This window comes from Exophiala mesophila, assembly GCF_000836275.1.
Source record: "Exophiala mesophila strain CBS 40295 unplaced genomic scaffold supercont1.1, whole genome shotgun sequence".
In the NCBI taxonomy this organism is placed as follows: Eukaryota; Fungi; Ascomycota; class Eurotiomycetes; order Chaetothyriales; family Herpotrichiellaceae; genus Exophiala; species Exophiala mesophila.
In genome coordinates this window covers 5,640,957-5,661,095 of record NW_015622504.1, presented here as the reverse complement: position 1 = coordinate 5,661,095, position 20,139 = coordinate 5,640,957, and the positions used below count along the sequence as shown (strand labels likewise).

The 20,139-nt window shown below is 50.7% G+C and overlaps 6 protein-coding genes and 1 non-coding gene across 8 annotated transcripts; 1 reads left to right on the top strand and 6 right to left on the bottom strand.

Moving 5' to 3' along the window:
• Positions 1-740: 740 nt before the first annotated feature.
• On the bottom strand, positions 741-3,134 carry PV10_01801 (uncharacterized protein). The gene is made up of 2 exons (XM_016366046.1): positions 2,464-3,134; positions 741-2,410 (listed from the first exon to the last, which is right to left on the bottom strand). Exons 1-2 carry the CDS (start codon positions 2,591-2,593, stop codon positions 1,071-1,073), a joined length of 1,470 nt encoding a protein of 489 aa, XP_016229695.1. The 5' UTR covers positions 2,594-3,134; the 3' UTR covers positions 741-1,070.
• On the bottom strand, positions 3,133-6,113 carry PV10_01800. 2 transcript variants are annotated; one of them, XM_016366045.1, is made up of 2 exons: positions 4,964-6,113; positions 3,133-4,876 (listed from the first exon to the last, which is right to left on the bottom strand). In XM_016366045.1, the coding sequence occupies exons 1-2, from the start codon at positions 5,906-5,908 to the stop codon at positions 3,503-3,505; spliced, it is 2,319 nt and encodes a 772-aa protein (XP_016229694.1). In that variant the 5' UTR covers positions 5,909-6,113; the 3' UTR covers positions 3,133-3,502. The 2 variants fall into 2 exon arrangements, with proteins under 2 accessions (XP_016229694.1, XP_016229693.1); XM_016366044.1 differs by having other exon boundaries at positions 3,133-6,113.
• A 307-nt stretch (positions 6,114-6,420) lies between these two features.
• On the top strand, positions 6,421-7,693 carry PV10_01799 (pyrimidine 5'-nucleotidase). Its single transcript, XM_016366043.1, has one exon. It carries the CDS (start codon positions 6,620-6,622, stop codon positions 7,367-7,369), a length of 750 nt encoding a protein of 249 aa, XP_016229692.1. The 5' UTR covers positions 6,421-6,619; the 3' UTR covers positions 7,370-7,693.
• Positions 7,350-8,807, bottom strand: PV10_01798 (uncharacterized protein). The gene has a single exon (XM_016366042.1). It carries the CDS (start codon positions 8,559-8,561, stop codon positions 7,578-7,580), a length of 984 nt encoding a protein of 327 aa, XP_016229691.1. The 5' UTR covers positions 8,562-8,807; the 3' UTR covers positions 7,350-7,577.
• Positions 8,808-12,868: 4,061 nt separating this feature from the next.
• PV10_01797 lies at positions 12,869-12,965 on the bottom strand. Its single transcript has one exon. It is a non-coding gene; the product is annotated as a tRNA-Glu (tRNA).
• A 796-nt stretch (positions 12,966-13,761) lies between these two features.
• PV10_01796 (uncharacterized protein) lies at positions 13,762-16,690 on the bottom strand. The gene has a single exon (XM_016366041.1). It carries the CDS (start codon positions 16,545-16,547, stop codon positions 14,418-14,420), a length of 2,130 nt encoding a protein of 709 aa, XP_016229690.1. The 5' UTR covers positions 16,548-16,690; the 3' UTR covers positions 13,762-14,417.
• A 281-nt stretch (positions 16,691-16,971) lies between these two features.
• Positions 16,972-20,069, bottom strand: PV10_01795 (uncharacterized protein; the record flags this gene model as incomplete). The annotated part of the gene is made up of 2 exons (XM_016366040.1): positions 16,972-17,407; positions 17,458-20,069. The coding sequence occupies 2 exons, from the start codon at positions 20,067-20,069 to the stop codon at positions 16,972-16,974; spliced, it is 3,048 nt and encodes a 1,015-aa protein (XP_016229689.1).
• Between the last annotated feature and the right edge of the window lie 70 nt (positions 20,070-20,139).

Below are 20,139 nucleotides of genomic sequence, written 5' to 3'. Positions count from 1 at the left end.
ACCTGATTTTTTAGCGTCGAGCAGACAAAGTCGTGTTCAGTATAGACATGTAGGTGAGCATATTTCCATGCATCTAGACTCCAGTCTCCTGAGACTGCCATCTGCCAAGCGACAATGGACAATGGACCGGGATAGTCGAATACATCGGTATACTGCACATCTCAACCAGTGGCATTCCACGACAGCATGGTGGCAGGGGGTGGAGTCATGCCACCATTTGGCTACCGTTCAAGGCGCAATGCTTGCATGAGGGAAAGAAAAGTAAGATGATGGTCTCGAGTCAGACCGACAGCTCACAAGCAGCATTGTGCGGTGGGCCAGAGAAAACGTGAGCGTGAGCAGGTTATTAGGTTGTGAGCAAGTTCCAACCATTCAAGGGGCGATGCGTCCACCCCAAAGAGGATTGGGTCCATCGCACCGCTCTGAATCCACAAATCATCGCTGATCGAATGGCAATCAGGAGGCTTGTGCCTTGATAGCTGTCATGCGAATTGCCATGCGTCGGAAAGATAAGCACGACGACACATATGATATCGGTAGGTCGGCGAGAAATAGATTGTGTGGTTGTTTAATCAAACATGTCTCTCAGAGACGCGTTCCTTGGGCGCGTGCAAGATCAAAATACATGGCTCGCAACGCCAAGGCGCTAGTCATCGAATAGGTAGCTTGGCATATAGCATCTCTCTATCACATTCACCCTTCAATTGATGATTTTTCATTCTGGATTGGAACCAAGGGCTGGCAAATTGAATGTATAAGTATTAAATGTTATTTGGAATACCTGGAGTAGTGACCACTATACTCGATAAACAGGCTCTGGTACTCTGTTGTAATTGCCTTGGTCTGCTCCACTCCTCTTCCAGCTCGAATGAGAAAACGAACGTGTGCCATGTATTCTGAAATCCAAAGTCTCTTCCTGAGTCTTGCCCAAGTCCCTAATCGACTGCAATCAAAACCCATTTTGTATTTGTGGTCGTCGGCATTTGACCAAGCCTGGTTCACCTTTGGGGTATCATTAAAAGAAAAGAAAAAGAAGCCCTGCCTGTGTTCAATTCGTCGACGACCTTGGCTCAGAACGCCACTCCTACACCCGGACTGCGTAAAGGACCTCCGATTTCTTTGATCAAGGCATTGGCCCCGTCCACTTGTTTGACAGCATCCGAATAGCACGGTGGTACGTCGGGGATACCACTCAAGATCGGCCGGAGCCCATTTGACACATTCTTGACAGTGCCATTGCGACTATACATGTCAACTGGTGTGGTAAGCGTTGTCTCCGTCTGACTTGTGGCTTCAAATGAAAGCATATCTGAAGCAGCGGTGCTTGCCACAGTGGATTCTGTCAAGGTCCTTTGATGCTGCTTGGGCCATAAACTCAACGGCTTAGGGGGAACTGCGGACAGCTGATAGAATTGAGCTCGCTTCCGCCGATTTTCACTGAAAGACGATGACGATGACGACGTTTTGGCGGTGGCGACAGTGGAGACTGACGTGGAATGCCCTTTATGTGATAGCCATTGTGATATCCTCTTTTGAGTTTGATAATTAGGGTGGAAATAGCCCGGGGCTGCTCCCCCTTCTTGACCAAACCCAATCTTGGAGAAGTTCTTGGGGCCTTTGGCTGGAGTAGTTGTAGCGCCAGTCTGGGGTTGGCTCGGAGAAGCCATGTTGTAGGTGCATGACAACGACCGATTGCTCTCCACCTGCGGAAACTCAAGAGTTACTCCATCAACCACGACTGATGTTGCCGGAGGGCTGAACTCTTCCTGCATTGGACTCAAAATGGCAACTGATGGGTCCGTTCGACCAGTCATGTGAATGGCAGGAGGCAGGCCCGGCAGAGATGCCCATGAAACTGGATGAGAGTGCAAGGCATCGTATTCAGATGGAGGCCGAGACATGGAGATGACAGTAGAAGACGTGTTAGGACGGAAGCGAGACATGCGCCGTGGTTCAATCATGGATGCTGGCTTGGTGTATTCGGGGAGGCTCGACACTCGACTGTGCATGAATGCTTCCGACTTTGTCCTGAGAATGGCTGGTTGAGGCAATTGGATCTCGCCATTATCTGTGAAGCTCAATTTGTCAAACTCGGGCAAGTCTGAGAGGCGATTCTCAGCCATATAAATGCTCAGCTCAAGAGGCCGGTATGTGTGCTGAGGTCGGCGGAAAGGGAAATCTTGATTCTCTGGGAGAGGGGGACGAGGGCTAGAGATGGATGGCCTCGCTGGAGCCTGGCGTCGAATGGACAGACTGGACCTCAAGGAGGCTTTCCCACTCGAAACCCACTGTGAGAGTTGTGAGGGTGGAATATGTGTCGGGGTGGACGGCATAGGGTCGAAGAGAGTCAACTTCATGGGAGGAACCAAGTGAGGCTGCTGGTACATGATGCGCATCTCACGTTCAACGCCTTTGATTCTGGTCAGCAATGTATGGACAATCAATCTCATCATCACCACATACCATCGGTCCTTTCCCCGTGCACCTGCTCCTCATATTGTTTCGAGTTTGGCCGGGAGAGAAAGTCGAACCAGGTAAAGGAACAGGTGGGCTCCAAGGACTGCTCGGATGTGGACGTGGACTTTGACTTCATTGCGACGTGGACAGAGACGTCGGCCAGCCACGTATTGCCCAAGACAGCGAGTTTGATCAGTCACTATTACGGGAAAGGTGATGCCAGCATCAACCAGACGGGAGCAAGACAAGATGGAGGAGGGGGAGGGGGAGGAGGAGGAGGAGGCAACGACAAGACCGCACCTGCAGTCTTGACGGACAGTCTCTCACGAGGAAAGAGCTGAGGTGTCGAAGTGTCCATGGCCGTTGTACTATAGTCCACAGCACCTGCCGTTGGTAATGGCTCTGAAACGTGCCTTCCAAAGCCACAGCGCATCCACCAGATTCATCCGTCAACAAAAAATCTTACCGAATCCCACACAACATGACGAGTGCGCCCTATCATGATCGTGAATCGTCTAACCAGTCACATCATCTAAAGCTGGGGCGGCGCTTGTTTGATGGTCGGTTCCAGAGTGTCTTTCCAGGATGTGTGAGTTGCCAACTGCCTCACTGGACCAGAGCTTGCCAACGAAGCTGGACCCGTAGGCCATCCAATCCTCCGAGGATCCAGCGTTCAAGCCACAAATGCCGAATAAGAGGTTCGCATCGTGTTATTCGTGGAACGTATCGAGGTACAAATGTGAAGAGAGATCATCCTCAGCGGCACCACAGCCAATCATCTTATGCGACAGGCACACCGCCAAAGCATGGCCGAGGTGGCCGAGAGGCCTGAAAGCCCTGCGCCCCACCACTCTGGGGATTGCTTAACTCAATGTTACTTTTACACAGAGTTATGCCGTGCCAGAATTCCCGATTGATCATGCCTGTGTTTCAGGATGGAATTTGATTACCATTCTCGAGATAGCGATGCTCTCACACTACCCAGTCTAGACCTCTAGACTACCACATACCCCATCCACCCTTCACTTTCCGTACAGCTCCACTGTTAATACCTCTCTACAAGTCTCGCCCTACCATCCATGGATCTATCCAAAGCGATGACTTCTCGTCCTTGGGCATCAATGTATCGTTTTTCTGGTTCCACAGCACGATATCTAACGGATTCCGCTGGAACGTATTCGTGACGAGCCCCAGTCCTATCATCGATGAAGACGCTCCCTTCACGACCGATGGGGGGCCGCACACTCTGCCCACGCGAAATCATGTCGACTGGTGGTGGGGCAGCCTCATACCTGGTAGTAGGAGGTCTAACGCTGGCCATTCGAACTGGTTCATGATACTCAGTCCGCTCATCTGCGTAATATTCTTGGGCTGGCCGTCGATCGACAAGCTGAACGCTGGCCGCCCGAGCAGAACCAGGCACCGCATCAACATAATCTCGGTGATGGCCTCCAGGCATGACTGAACCCCGGATTGGTTCGGGCTGACGCCGATAAGAAGCTTGAGGCGGAGGCATGTCTGACGTGTAAGTCCGCTCGGGTGCTGCGTCTAATAAAACGGAGCCTGCACGGATAGAATGGTAGTCTTCATACTGAGGTTCAACGGCGCTTCGTCTCACGGACATGGCACGCGGCAATGGAGCCGGCTCGGACTGAATGATCTCGCGAAGCTTGCGGCCGTATTGGTCGACAACAATCCTCTCGACAAGTGGCGGCGGTGGCATGGGTTCGACATATCGCAGCCCGCCCTCCCCGTCGTCATAGACCTCACGGTAGATCGGTGCAGGGGTCCGGGCTACCCGGGCTTCGGGTGGTGCTCGTTCGTAATCCATGACAACTTCACGTAGCTGGCCAGGCAAGGCACCCATGGCGGCTGGGCTTCCCAGTCGAGCATATGAAGCTGCCCTAGCGCGTGTTGGGGAGCCCACGTATGGATCAGTATGGTCTCGACTTGGTTCTGCCCTCATATTGTGAAGGCTAGCGACCCGTCGAAGATTTTGCTCATCCCTCACAGGCCGCACGCTAGATCGAGACAAGACACGTGGCTCGCTTTGCGGCATCAACTGTTCAACCTGGCGTGGGAGTAGTCGCATGGGAGATTCCACGTACCGTTCTGGAGGCGGCATGTAGCGGCTCTCCTGAATTGGTTCGTCATCGTGGATGATGATTGGTCGCTCAGTGCCCGTTGGGCGTAATTTGCCTGAGCCTAGGGGTTGTACGTCGTGAAACGGAGGAGGGGACACATTTTCTTCCTTGATGAAAGCGTCTGGAGAATAACCGCCGTTTCGTCGCGAACGTTTCTGTTGCCGGTCTTGCTGCCTCTCCAACCGTTTTCTCTTTTTCGGAGGTTGGCTGTCATCTGGGCTGGGGGGAGAGTCTCTGCGGGCGTCTCTACGGGCAGCGCGCTGCTGGCGGGCATTCTGTGAGATAGATGGAGCCTTAGCTACAGCAAGGGGAGAGACACGGGATGGTTGTGGGGCAACGGGAGAGGTGATGTGGTTTCTTACCACACGCATGTTTGCCTCATAGGGAGACGGAGGTCTTCGCCCGTTATCGTCAGTCTCGGAGTATCTGCGAAGGGGACGACTGCGAGGATCTCGGCTGTCTTGCATAGGTTGTGAAATGTCGTTAGCAGGGAGAGAATAATTCTCCGTGGCCTCGGGTGGCGAGTATTCACCCTCTTCCTCTTCATCGTCCATGTCCATGACATTGGGAACGATGGGGAGGTCTTGCTTGGTGGAATCGACGGATTCAACATTAGTGGAATTGTCACCTCTGTCCGGTCGCAGAGGCGACCCCATCACGGCACTCACACGCGGGCCTAGGGGCTCGTCAGCTTCGCCTTCTTCGGCATCTTCGCCGGAAGAGTTTGGACCCTCTTCGACCGAGTCCGGGGCTCTCGAGGAGTAGAATGAGTTCTCATCGATGGACTCGGAGCCAGACGCTTCGCCTTTGGCAAACTCTTTGGAGAGCTCGGACACTCTGGAAAAGAGAGCCTGCAGGTCAAAGTCCGGTTTGGCCTCGGCAGGAGCGGGTCTTTTACGAGCATCTAGTCTCTTGTGTTCGAATTGTTCCTTGAGTTGCTTTTCAAGTCGTTGTCTCTTGAGCTGGTTTTCAGCCCTCAGCAAGTCATCTGATTTTGTCAAAAGGACAGGGTCAAACTCGGAAACATTCATGGGATTGTGAGAGGAAGGGGTGGGCTGATCATGGCCTGGCTGAGCAGTCACGCGACGACTGGGCGAAGCACTGGCGGATATTGAGGCAGGGATAGCTAGATGAGATTGGGAGAAGGGTTGAAGCGCAGGTGCAGCTGCGGGCAATGACAATCGAGGATGCTTGCCCGCGAATACCTCTTGGCGAATCTGCAAAATCTTCTCGTACTGCAAAACCTCATGGCTTTGGTGAACCGATGGCGCGATGCCGTTCCGTAGCGGGGCTACAGAGGCCGCCATGGTTGTATCGACAGAAGACCTTTGTCCAGAGTCGAAAGCATGCACTTGCTCTTTACATGATGGTCTTCATGGCGACGTGGAGCGCGGGAAGAGGGACACGCGACACAAGGGTGTCGGGAAGAAATTATCGAAGAAGGAATGCGGGTGAGGAGGAAAAGGAAGATGCGGTTGTCGTCTTTTGTGTGTTGAGGAGAGTGATTGCAAGGTGAAAAGAATAAGAGAAGTCGAGAAAGGAGAGGAGGGAAGTTGACGCGCAGACGCGGAAGATTTTTATTGGACAGGAAGGTGCAAGTCACATGTCATACAAGTTGCGAAGTCCAGCCATCACTTTCACGTACCAGATTAGCACGTGACATTTCTAGTGTATGTTACTTGTTGCAGTTTATTAAAAGAAATGTGGCTGCACAGAATGGAATGTGGCTCACCGTTTGTGGCGGGCGTAACATCAAATCACGACAAATCCTCTGAGTAGTGACGCAAGTTGAACTGTTTTTTTTTCTCCTGGATTCAGACGTGAATGCAACCACAATTTCCAAAACACTCTAATTGTAGATGAGTCACTCGTTACCATCATTCTTTTTCATCGATCACACATAGACATAGAATGTGAAATCCTCATCAGCCAGCCTCTATGACATTGCAGAACTAATAAATCGATTGCCACGTTCTCTCCATATACAGTACTCTACACGTGTTGACACCACCTTAGCCATGATGACAGCCAACTCAACAGCAACCACAGACCAGAGGGCCGTGTTTTTCTTCGACATTGACAACTGTCTATACCCCAAAAGCAAAAATGTTCACGATCACATGGCCATCCTGATAAACAAGTACTTTACTACCCATCTCGATATTCCCCCGGACGAAGCGACTCGGCTCCACCTGCAGTACTACAAGGACTACGGCTTGGCGATAGAAGGGCTGTCTCGGTTTCACAAGATCGATCCTCTGGATTTTAATCGGGAAGTGGATGACGCATTACCACTGGACGACTTGCTCTCCCCTGACCCCGTCGTGAGACAAGTTCTGGAATCTTTCGACAAGACCAAAGTAAAGATGTGGTTGTTTACCAATGCACACATCAATCATGGGCGGCGTGTGGTCAAACTGCTGGGGATTGAAGACTTGTTCGAAGGAATCACCTACTGCGACTATTCCCAAAGCCCTCTTGTGCCCAAACCTCTCCCGGCCATGTTCGACAAAGCTGAGCGGGAAGCTGGAGCGACCGGCCACGACCCCAGCAACATCTACTACGTGGATGACTCGTTTCTGAATTGCGAGGCTGCCTTTGCTCGTGGCTGGGTGAATACGGTGCATTTGGTTGAACCACAAGTGCCGTCACCGCCAGACCAAGCGAGCAGATATCAAATCAGTCATCTGGGACAATTACTAGAACTTTTTCCGGAAATTACCACAAAGAGGTCGGGCTTGGAGAATGGATTGGAAAAAGTGAGATGAAGAGGTTAAGTTATAATACAGGAACCAGCATTCCATTCGCTTTTGAAAACCTAGACCATATGCAGTCGGCATACAACGGTGATACAACGGGCTAAATTGAACAAGAGAACAAAAGGGCTCAAACGCTGCGCGGAGCAATAGAAAACCACCCCTATCCCATCCAGATCATAAAGTCGTAAAAATTTCCGGGTGTGGGCCATATAAAGTTTTACGAGCCCACCATCAGCCGTCTCTGGCCGTGGAGGTCGCTGGGACTGAATTTCCAAACGTCGGCATACCTCTTCGCGTGCCAGTTCCGGACGACTGCCTCGATAAGCCACGGGACATCAGGAAAAGAGGAGGTCTCGCCGTCAATGACGAATGACTTATCCTGACAAGTCAGAGTCCAGGGTAGGTCGGTGTACAAACTTCCGTCTTTGGTGGCAATGTGCTCGGCCTCTTTCCAGATCTTCATAAGATCTTCAGACTTGAGGACATGCAGACTGGCTAGAGTGGGGATCTCATCGTGCAAATGTTGGATCAATTCTGGGGCGAACGATTCGATGATGTGTCTGAAAGTGGTGCCGTTAAACTCGTCCGGCTTGGTCATGGTGATGTACCTATGAAAGATGGAAAGGCCTTCGGCAAACGACTCGTGGCCCTTGACGTTGGATTCCATGGCTCCTGGACGGTTGAGAAGCTTTTCGTAAGCAGGAAACATGTAATCATCCTCAACCTTGTGGTGATGGTCGAGGGTGGTGAAGATGATGCGATTGAAGTGCAAAAATGCCTCGACTTGAGCGGGTTCCACGGAGGCGGCATGATTCCAGGATGAGTTCAGAGCTCGAATGATGGTGTTGTGGATATCAGCCATTCGACGAGCACACCATAGGGCCGCATGGGATTTGGGGACCGAGGCCGGGATGTTCTCAGGGTGGATAGTGGTGATGAGTGGGTAGTGGTCATCGGCGAAACGAGGAGAAAGGATGCTCTTGACCGAAGTCTGATGAGTTGAGTTTGATGAATGGGATTTGACTGAAGAGTTTGCAGAATGGGTGGATCTGATGGATCGGGATGAGGATGAAGCGGATCGTTGAACATTGGTCTGATAGTTGGATCTCTCGGCCTCGGACAAGTACAGAAGATGGGAGTATCTGGCATGAGTAGGGGAGGGTGACCGAGAGCGAGATCGGGTGTGAGAATGGGAATCCATTTTGGGGGGATTTTGGAGCTTGACAATAGGAAGGTCAAATGTTGACCTAGACAGAGTGACACTGTGTTGGTTGCGAACAGGCTCCCAAAAGGATTGTTTGTTGTGACAGAAGGAGGGCAGCTCGAGAAGGATAAAAGATTATATATTGAAAGCAAGAGAGTGGAATGGAGTTGAAACGTGGTCAGGAAGCAGATGAGACAAGAATCATATCAAAGATGGATGCAAGAAGATGGGGCATATGTTGTACTTACATATATGTATGTAGGTGGAATGCAAAGGTCCGCCCGATCTGTAACTGTATATAGCACAAAGTGTCACAATGATCATGACCTTGCAACCTATTTAGGACATGGCATGGCATGGCATGGGTACCAAGCCAGAAGCTCAGCTGGTGGACAGAGTGACAGAGTATAGTTTGAGCACGGCAAGGTATAGTCGAATGTGAGCAGATTGGGGGGGTTGAACTCACATGGTCACAGGTTAACAGGTTACACCAACAAGCAATTCTTACCGTCAAAAGTCACCCGAAGAATGTGTCGCCAAAATGACGAACACAGGGAAACAAGGAAGAGGCGCACCTGATACGAGGAAATGATGGTGGTGCCACTCATCCACTTTGGCTTTTTTTGTCACTTGTCTAGTCCAACATCCAACATCCAACATCCATGGTGTCGATGGTACGAATACATGGTGGCCCGATATGTCTTGACCTCTTAGTGCCTCTCTAACTTGACAAGGTTGACATGATGTTCCCGGCCCAAGCCTGCAAGGGGATCACGGGGACCCACCACCTCGCCAAAGGATGCGGCCGAGGGACCGTCAAGCCCCCAGAGTCGACTGATTGGGGTCCCTTGCATCTGCACTTTAGGTTTGGCTCCAGGTACCGTTGCAAGGGCCAACTGACCAGCCGTGTCAGTCAGCCGCGCCAAACTCCCAGCCCAGTTGCACTATGTGTCCCCATGCGAGCCTTGGAGTGACGATTTTAATGTTCAAGATCCGATCCAGAGTCGTAACAATGCTACCGTACCTAAAGCCAAGCCCTACGGGGTCTCTGGGGTCTACGAGCCGCCCACCAGGATGTTCCGCTGCCCCAAACAGGATTTCCTAGGCGAAAATCTCAGGCACGCTCCGCAATCTGCACACTCAGCGCACAAAGATCCCGGCCGTTGCCCTTGGACCGAGAAATTTTTGACCTGGGCCTACGCCTATGCACCCCTGGCTTCAGCTGTGTGCGCTGGCCTGACTGCAACATCCCTGGCCCTCAGCCAATATCCCATGTCGTCCACGTGGTTTGCAGAGGTTCCTGGCTCCCTGAATGCGGCGATCCATTTGATCGGCTGCCTGGCACAGCCAATATCGAAACGCCCTAGAGCAAGATTTCGATATTAATCAAACAGTGCAGGGGATGATGATGTATTTCCGCCACAATGGTTCAACAACAATCAAGAGACCACATCATCGTTTTGCATCAAACTCTGGCAGAGCACTGGAGCACCGAGTAACAGTACCATGTACAGTAGAAGTAGCGCTGCACACATGCACACAGCATTTCATGTCATCACAAGATTCTCCCCGACGAGCTAATCATCCTATTTTGGACCAAGCGTACCATTAGAACAATACGAATGCAACCAAAATAGGCAACCTTGACACCTGTCACTCGCCTATACGATTTCATCTGCATCTGCATCTGCATTGCATTTGCATCTGCATTCGCACCAAAACGTGGCATGCAATTGACATTTGACGCAAGAAGCACCATGAATCACTGGTCACTCTAATGTCTGTGGTTCGAATATGAGCCCATTCCATATCCGGGCACATGAGGGAGAATTCAAGGCTGTCAAGCCTGCAATGTCCTTACTAAGGCAATACTTGGTAGGCGTAGGTGTAGGCATTTTGTTGGTCCCTTAATGTCAAAGTGTTAGGTGGTGTCGAGGCCGAGGCGCTACCTACAGTGCCTACCTGCTGCCAAGATGGTCAACGAATCAAATATTCATGGCTGGCTGATGACCACCCTCCATGAGTCCATGACACACGGTAGAATCACATTGCATCTATGTTTAGTAGTACATCGACCAGACCAGAATGGACAAAGGAGCCGATAGAAGTCTAATCCATCTGATGTTAGTCAGGTTTGACAAGCGAGGCGATTCAAAGTAGCAATAATGACAACGAAAGCATTCTGATCTAGCCCGCAACATACCTGTGACGATATCACTTCAGGCTTTCAAGAAGATCAATCTTCGGATGCAGGAACCAGACGAACGACAAGCCAAAAATGTAGCTCCGTACGTACAAAACAACTTGTCGGCGTCGCTTGTTCGTTTTAGGAGCCGATTTAGTCCACCTGATCCAGAAGTTCGGGGCGATGCCTGCAAGCCTCTTCAGCCTCTTCAGCCCAGGTTGTAACCCAACAACGTTGGTCGGTCGTCCTATTGGGTCATGACGCAGTTTGTAAGCCTACTATGATCGAGAAGCCAAGGGCCTTTTACAAACTCGTACTTCGTAGGTGCTGGAAACAAATTCCCAGGCTTGAGGTCTTCCCCGTATACTCCGTATGCACCCCGCTGCCCAAGACTGCCCAAGACTGCCCCGTTGTGGCCATCTGACCATCTGCATACGATATGCATCTCTACCAATCCTCAGGAAGTTAGGTCACCTCCGCATCTCCCCAAGTCTCTAAACTGTTGTAGGTATGGTTCTAATCATGAGTACCCCGATCCCCTCTCTGTAGGCTGTCCTCTTGGTATCCAAACCATACTCCTTGCGATCTCCAGACCTACACCATCACATTCACAACGAACTACAAAGACGCTAGGTCTAATCTCGAATTGGGATGCATCACGAGATCTTGATTCAAAGTACAACTTTCCCCCCCTCCTGCGCTCCGTGGCTCCGTCCCCTCCAGGTTAGTCTGGCGCCAATCGTTGTTGGACGGCGCCGCCGTGCCTGCCTGCTAGCCGTCAAACAGAATCCTTCTCCTCACAAAACGGTCCTACTGGGCCTGCAGATCCAAATCCTCATACAGAACCAGACACGCCACCAGACTCACTAGTCACTCCTCTAAAATTCGGGTTCCTGCGTGCCCGCATCATATCATCGACAACTCGGCTCTGATAGCGTCCTCCTAGTCAGGGCCAAGTCTGGGCCCAGATTGACCATATGACAGGAGTTTGACACACACCATTTGACTGAGTGGCTCAAAGTCCCTGACCTGAATTCATCCTTGCTCTTTTTCTCCCCTAACCGTGCTCCAGTGCCACAGTGCCTCTCTGCCTCCCAAACTTCTCCTCCACGCATCAGGCTCAGATCTACCTCTGACAGCAGTAGTGACGTGCTCCTGTCAACAAAAAACCACAGTTCTAGGCCGGTTCTTCCGTATCACCATGGACCCTGCCTCCCAAAGAACAGCCTCAGGCATTCTTTTCATTTCACGACGCGGTACTTGATAGAGTCACGACGCTCCCGTTCCCGCTGTCTGTCGCTTCCACTCGAGTGACAGCAGCACTCGCGGTGTCGTGTCACCACTTCCCGTCATGCACATGCCCAAGTCAAGATACACAATTCTAAGCACCTTGATTGACCAGACACCAGAGCAGACATCTACATGCCTAACCTCAGGTCAACGCAACAGCCACGTGCGGCTGGCCATCATGCCCGTGTCGGTGCCAAAGTCAATCTATCTCTCTGGCAATTTTGAGATGGTCTAGAAGACTGTAACGACTATAGGTTTTGGGACTTGCCGACGCATGGACCGTTGTAACGCCCGTCCCTCTGAACCCAACTCTCTGGCCAAAGCACACGGCAGGCACGGCACGTAGATGCTCGCCTCGATGGCCACATTAGCATTCCCGCACACGTTTACCCACACCCTTTCCCATCTCCCAGCGTGCCCAGTCTCTGTTACCTTTCCAATGGGAACGTCGTACTACGCTGCTCAAAGTTGATGCCACGCGCGACGCATTTAGTGATGCTCTAGGCCCTACAAGCCACCATACACAGACTCCCCCTTCTGGACATAATATCCCAAAAGCCAAACGTCGCCCAAGCCCAATCCCCATGGCCGCTGAGCATCATGCACAATTCGATTGGCTCCTCATTACAGACATCATCATTCTGTACATTTGTAGGCTCACATACTCTCAGTCATCGTATGTTCCAGGGACCATTTTGGACCCCCTAAGATCTGAACAAGGGTGCAAACCACATGTCGCAATTGTTCCTCAAAAACACATTCTCGACATCTTGCAAAAAGACCGCAATGCACCAACCCAAAAAGGCCAAAAAAACGCCCAAAAAGAAATTTCCTCGACCGGGAGTTGAACCCGGAGCTACTGGGTGATATAGATCACTTAGAGTTTTCTTTGAAAACCAGTTATGTTACCGCTACACCATCGGGGATGTTTTTGATTGTGGCTTAATTTTTAGCCAATCCAAAATATATGGTAACAAATTTAATGGTCTGATTGGTGGACGTGGTTCAATTATGATTTAGTTCCAAGCCTTAACCCCACCCCAAGTAATTCTCGAAGAGGACATACCTAGTAGATATCTAGGTAGATGAACAGTAATAGCAAGACACTCATAGAAAGTGCAAATCATTATGCAGTCAACCTAGAACATTGTGAAATTCCAACCATCTATTATCGCATTGAACGATCACATGTTTGTCGAGCTCTCGGCAGAAAGGGTCTGCACTGACGTTGATTGGAAGAGGTGCTATGATGTCAATAAAGTATGTAGAAAACCATTAAAATAATCACTTCAGCAAAAGTGATCACCTTTATTTCAAATTCTTCCACAAATCATACTCCCTCAGTAGGTAGGTAGAACAGCTTCAACAATATCATACCTCATGACATCTTCCGCCCCCATCATCACAGAGAACATCTCAACTCTCTGTTATGAATGTCGGTCCGATCGAGGAACTCATGATTCTTCTCAATGATATATTCCCTCTCCCAAAGCCATCTTCTCCCGCGTCTCGCTTCTTGTCGATGGACATACACTAGTCGTATAAGGAACAGGTCGACAATAATCAGGAAGTAGAGAATCTTGAATGTGCTTCTCAGAAGTTCTATTGCTTGCTGAGGCTGTTCAAGCGAGACTAGCAACGTGTTATCTTGGGCAAAGGAAAGAAGTATTCGATGTCAACCAGGTTGTCGATCTACAGCATTTGGAATCTGCAAGGACATCCAGCTCCATTAATATTCAACACTAACGATCAACCGCCACAAAAGTCTGCAAGCACGCAATACTGCGACCCATATGTGACTCAAAATCCTTCAACCATGTGCTTCATCCATGTTCGATTATCTATATAGACCTGCAACGTTGGCCCAAGATTTACAAGGCCGATTGGCCGCTCAAGCTATAATGCTTGTTGGCGCCACTGAGCTTCTTGTCTGCTTCCATGTCGTGTGCCGACCCACTGAGGAGGCATGTAGAGCAAAGAAGAGTTGGCCTTGATTCCCTTACCCTGGTCGATTTGCCGGGCATTTCCTGAGGCTTAACCCACTTGGCTCGCATGGCGTGCTCGTCCGCCAGCCTTAATGGGCGCAATGGTATCGCTCATATTTTATTTCACAATATTCTCGTTGTCGCTTCGGTAGGGATGGCATTGATTCTTCGGCAATCACACCGTTTGTTGCGTGATGAAGTATTGCATGATAGTTGGCAAAAAATCCTTTTTGGAGTACCTAAGCCCAAATGGCTGTCACGGCGATCCAGAGAAACGTCACAGGTCTGGCCCTGCCGACCAAGTCTGGTGACTTGGCTGGACCAGATCTCCATGTTGGGTATAGATGATTTTTGCGACTGTCCGAGGTATGCTTCCTCGAAAGTCGAACCATTTCAACCTTGCAACTCGTTCAGTCTTGCCTCCCAGCCATCAACGCCGCGAAGCAGTGCCTCCAGCTCTTCCTTTTCGTCCTCCAACTTGATTCTCCGCTCAGCATCGAGTTCGCTAAAGACATAACCACCTTGACCGTCGAATTGCAGAATTACGCTGTGGTACTTCCACAGACTTCTTCGGTGGCTAACGGTCATTAAAGTAGTACCTAGACCTTTTGCTGTCTCGTACATGGTCTTTTCCATTTCAAGAGTGACCGAACTCGTGCATTCATCCAGGATCGCGTACTTGGGTTTGTGATAGAACAGTCTCGCCATGGCGATCCGCTGTTGCAGACCCCCGGAAAAGACGTCCCTCCACTCCTCAACAGCATCCCAACCGTTGGGACGGTCGAGGACCGATTCGATTTCAAGGATGGCGAGGATCCGCTTCAACTCGTCCTCAGAGCCTTTTTTGAGTCTGAATTCGTAGAGTGTATCTGGATAGATGATTTGATCCCTTAGTGTACCTCGACTGAGATATGGGCGTTGAGGAATGTAGAATATGTCTTCAAACTTTGGCTTCTTCACACTGCCTCCGTACACTGGCCACAGTCCACCCAAGATTCGGAACAAGCTCGACTTGCCACATCCATTGGGACCTACAATCAGAAGGTGGTCGCCTGGACGGATGTGGAAAGTCAGCTTTCGCACGAGAACATCGCCGTTTGGGCTGACAATGGGGACGTCGGTGAATTCGATGTTTTCGCTTTCCTCCACTGTGCCTCGACCTTGCAATACAAGGGCATTCTCCTCTATACTGGCTGAGCTGACCAACTTCTTCTGGAATCGACCGGCAGCAACTTCGTCCATGACATCCAGTAGGCCGGCGACTCTTGAAGTGTGTCCAGCAAGTTCGTTGATCTCTTTATACGAAAACATCAGGCGGCCAAATGCATCGGAGCTGCTCAACAACATCCTCCGATTCTTGACAAAACTCTCCGTATGGTCTCCTGCACTCTCTAGAGACTGACCGGGAATCTTGAAAAAAACAGGCAGTGAACACAAGAGCAAGCCTAGGGCGCCCCAAAAGTACTTGATAACAAAGTCTTCCATCAGACCATGGTAAAATCTTCTTCGAAGGATGCGATTGACGTGCTTGATCAGAGTGAAATAACCCTTGTCCAGGCCATCCTTTTCGGCCTCGTGGCCCGCGTAGAGAGCAATCTCTTCGCTGTAATCGATGAGTCGAGTATGCTGAAACCTGAATTCGCCTTCGAGGCGGGCTTCATCGGCGACATATTTGCCAAATGGAGGAGTCAGAGCGCGCATGACGTTGGCTGACACCTGAACGAGTAAAGCCATGGCAAATAGGCCTTCACCACCGACTGATTTGGATAGAGAGTAGTTATAGATGACCATGTCAAGGATTGGCTTGGCTAGGTTCGAGTAGAGTTCCGCCAAAGAGTTACTAAAGCGTGAAACGTCCACGGTGATGAGTTGGTCGGCGTTCTTGATCCGATCATCCAGTGCCGACAGTGTATAAAAGGTCATATTGTCGAGATATTTATCGTGAATGTGGTTCGTTAAGCGGGTCCGGTAGCATAAGGCGAGTTTGGTCTGGTGATATTGTAGCATGGAATTGGTGAAAGTGGCCGGAACCGCAACCAGCATCCACCATACTAGCCCTAAGACAAAGTCTCGGCCACGGCCTTTTACCAGAGCTGAGACGACTTTGCCATCAAGGTTCGCCACATATAGAGACAATAGGGTGCGCAGGACGAGAAAGACGCTGTGACTGACTAGCAAACGAAGCTCTTTGCTGCGCAGTCCTGGAATGACAATTTTAAGTAATCGGAGCAGATTCCGGAAGAATTCACGATTGATTTCCACTCTCTTCTTCTTGTGATGTTTTTCTTCGGCTTCTGGATCGCCCGTTGACGCGATTTGTTGATCTCGCAGTTCAGCCTGCCTCCTCAAGGCCGCTTTCTGTTCGGCGATTGCGTTGTAGACTCGGTGGATTAAGGCGAGCACCAATGTGATGTAGACGGTGCGAGAAATCTTGGTTCGATGCTTGAGGTAGAGCGACGTCAACTCGGAGGCGAGTTGTTTGATCGTGCGACCAGGCGGGAGTAGCTTGGATTGGACTGCCATGGTGAAGACGTTGCCACGGACAGTGAGAATAAGGGATGTATGAGGCTTGCTACATTAGATGTCGATCAAGGCTCTCGTCGTGGCATTGCTTGCCTGCGCTGCACATATTGATGAGTCTTGAAGACAAGAATGGTTGACCAATGCGTACCACACAACCAACGTTGGCACCTGGCAACTTGAGTTGGTAATAATGCCTCGGACCAACATGTGCAATTGACGTCACCAATCAGATCGCGTCAGTCTAGTACTATTTAGGTAAAGCATAGCCTTGTCCATCCCTGATCAATATCGAGACGGCTTCACAAATGCTAAGTAGTTTACTGAACACATCTCTGTCTGCTACATTCTGCTAGGACAGTTCTCACTGAAATCAGCACATCTTCTTCCCTACGTCAATATCCCTTGGCTTGCTGCAAGTAGTACTTCAAAAGCCTTCTAACAGCTCTCGCAATGTGATCGGCTTTCTGACTGCGTTGGAAAACCCTTCGTGAAAGCTCACCCACACTCGCCCGCCACCGTCTTTTGCTGCAACGGATTCTGGCTTGTTCGAGACGTTGCCAGCCGACATGGGTCGAACTTCGTTGACAATTCGTCCGAAAAAATCCCTCTTTCCACCCAGGCTATTCATGGCCTGCTTGATCTTGTCTGTTGAACCTGCACCGACATTCTCTTTGTCTTCTTCGCAGGTCTGTATCGCGTCTAGGAGATCCCCAGAGCCACGAGCCTGACGAGCAAGACTGTTTTGCAGAAGCTTCTCCTTCCTGAGTTCCTGGTCTAGCACCTGTCGAACAGCGTACCTCACAGGTGCTTTAGACGCAGCTCTGTCTTCGAAATGGTAGGCGAGAAGATTGTCGAGAGGCCTCCATGTCGGTTAGTATGACTCAAGCGCAGCGTAGAATGTACAACTTACGGTTCCATCCGGTACACATATCCACCATTGGAGTGCGCGCCGCCGCCTTCCACTTCAAGTCGAACCTTGTCAAAGCTGACATTCAGCGCCAGCATTGCACGCACCGCACTTCGCACACACTGCTTCTCGCTCTCCTTCCTAACACTGGCGATACTCGATGCACCACCACTGCCTCCGATGACCACTGGCTTCACATCCGGTGCTAGGATACGTCCCACACTGGGCACTAACTCCATGGCAATTGCGTCAACAGAACTGAACAGTCGGAGCAGGGATCCTGAGAATGATGACTGCATCTCCGTCAATAGAGCCCGGTTCTGCTTCTCTGCCTCATAAGCAGCAAAGTCAGCTTTTGGGCCGCTGAAGGGGTGTTGTTTGACCGCATCCTCCTCCACCTTGGAAGGGTCCTCGTTCCAACCTCTCGCGCCTTTGTTGATGGATGCGAACAGATGGTGGAACCCACACGCACCCGTGCTCAAATACGGCGTCAGCTCCCATTCCTGTCCAGAAAAAACTCGACTTGACAAACGGTCATGCAAGTGCAACCACTCGTAGCCTGCATTTGGTTTGGTCAAGTACACATCGTCCTGGAAGACTTGTGTGGGGTAGGTCGCGAAACAATCCGTCATCAGTCGATCATGCTCGCCACAGGTGTCGACCATCTCCCTCAAAGCTGTAATAGCTACGCGTTTGCGCAAATCGGCGATACCGATCGGATTGGTGTTCGAGTCTGCAATGAGCCGTGCATCTTCCGCACTCAACGCCGTGGGAAGATTAGGAAGCCCAGCGCCTTCAAGAAAGACTCTTTCAACCACTTCCCGGACCCCACCTCGTCCCAGGCCCTTTTGTCCTTGCTGTGTATTTCCAAGATGAGGCTCCAGCCATTGCCTAGTCAGCCGCATACCTGTTCCAGAGTGCCTTAGCTTACGCGCGATGCCTTCCGCCTCGACGAGAACCCCCCGAATATCTCCTTCGCCGGAGCCCCGAGCTCCCGGACCTCTCTGTTTCCGCATGGCCAAACCCCAAGCGTTTTCACAGAGTCGTCTGACGGCATCATTATCACATGCAATGGACTCCCTTTCGAAAACCGTCTTGATCCGGGCTATCACCTTGTCGATTGGTGCTTTTCGCACATGAACAATCTCTGCCATGGGCGAGGTTCGCAGTGGTCGTAGTGACGGAGCATAAACATCATTGCAGACCAAAATGAGCGGCCGAAGCATCCTGAATCGGTCACCCTTTTTGGGACCTTGAAGCTTTCCATTGCCAGCTTTGTTGGAATTGCGTTGATCAAGCTGCACGAGGTCAAGTAGAGCCTTGACAAATCCTCCTTCACCTCCAGCTGACGCTGATCCTGTCGTCACACCATCGACTTCATCCACGACGACACATATCGGCCGACCAGCCTTTCGAGCTTTGCCGTCCTCTTTAATACCACGAACGGTCTCCGTGCCAAGGACGTCCTTGATACGACCTCTGACAACATCTTTGGATCGATCGTCACTGGCGTTGATCTCCAGCACTTCATATCCAGCTTGCTTGGCACATACATGAGCAAGGGTCGTCTTGCCAAGTCCTGGAGGTCCCGTAAGAAGGAGAATCTTTTTATGTTGATACTGCTCCGGGTCTACAGCGTCGAACTTCCGCATCGCTTTCATTTTAGTACTGCCGGGGAAAACGATGTCATCCCACCATTTGAGCCACCGAAGGACAGATCTGTGTGTTCTCTCATCACCGACCAGTTCAGTAAACTTTTTGGCCCGGTACTTTTCTGCCCACATCTGGTGCTCCATCGGTTTTGAGGTGGATGTTTGAATCGACACTTGAGCCTCGCCTGCAGGGGCATCAACTTTGGCTTTCTGGGCCTGTGTGGCATATTGATCTAATTGACGCTGAGTCTTTGCATCATCCATCAGTTTATGGATATCAATGCCATAATATGACCTTCTGGCGCGACCTGGTGCTGTTATTGAGCGTTCCGCAATGATGGATTCGTATGATTGGGTGCTTGGTTTTTCCCTGGGCTGAATCTTAACTTCCTGGCCGGATGACATCTGAACTGATACAGTCTTTGACACTAGTCTTCTCATAAATGATCGCGGAGCAAGTGCAGGTCCTGGTGGGATAATGTTTAGGCCGTCAACATCGTTCCGAATGTCGGGGCAGGTTCGACTCGTTTCTGGTTCCAGCGGCGGAAGAACGGGCTCGCCCTCAGTATTCGCCGAACGGAGCGGCCTTTCTTCGGGTCCTTTCTCTTCTTCATCTCTCTCCTCATCGCTGTCAGCCAGAAATCCTCCTATGACCTTTTGCTTTTTCGATTGCGCATTGCCCGGGAACGGTTGAAAGAGCTTGCGTTTTCGAGCAAGTGACGGTACAGGAGGTGATGAGCTGGCGGGATATAACACTGGAGAAGAGGAGAACGTCATGCCGTCGGAAGATAGCTCTGAAATTGGGCCGAGAGGATCAGATGGGGGATCAATGTCGTTCAAGGCTGCATTTCTGAACGAAGTTGGATCGAGATGGGCTTTGAGGGAGGCTAATTCGTGTAGAGTCTCGAGGTCGGTGGGCTTGAAGCAGGGAGAGACGACGACAGTCTGATTGTCGGCAGTCATTGGGTCAACACTCGAGCCGCACGTAACATATGGAATGAGACTTCTCGAGTTGGGAATTATAGTGCCTCAT

Excerpts from the sequence above, each read along its gene's own strand:
- PV10_01799 (XM_016366043.1), top strand. The coding sequence starts at position 6,620 with ATGATGACAGCCAACTCAACAGCAACCACAGACCAGAGGGCCGTGTTT.
- PV10_01796 (XM_016366041.1), bottom strand. The coding sequence starts at position 16,547 with ATGGCAGTCCAATCCAAGCTACTCCCGCCTGGTCGCACGATCAAACAA.
- PV10_01798 (XM_016366042.1), bottom strand. The coding sequence starts at position 8,561 with ATGGATTCCCATTCTCACACCCGATCTCGCTCTCGGTCACCCTCCCCT.
- PV10_01800 (XM_016366044.1), bottom strand. The coding sequence starts at position 5,908 with ATGGCGGCCTCTGTAGCCCCGCTACGGAACGGCATCGCGCCATCGGTT.
- PV10_01801 (XM_016366046.1), bottom strand. The coding sequence starts at position 2,593 with ATGAAGTCAAAGTCCACGTCCACATCCGAGCAGTCCTTGGAGCCCACC. Across the intron at positions 2,411-2,463 it reads GCACGGGGAAAGGACCGATG|GCGTTGAACGTGAGATGCGC; the intron begins GTATGTGGTGAT and ends CCAGAATCAAAG.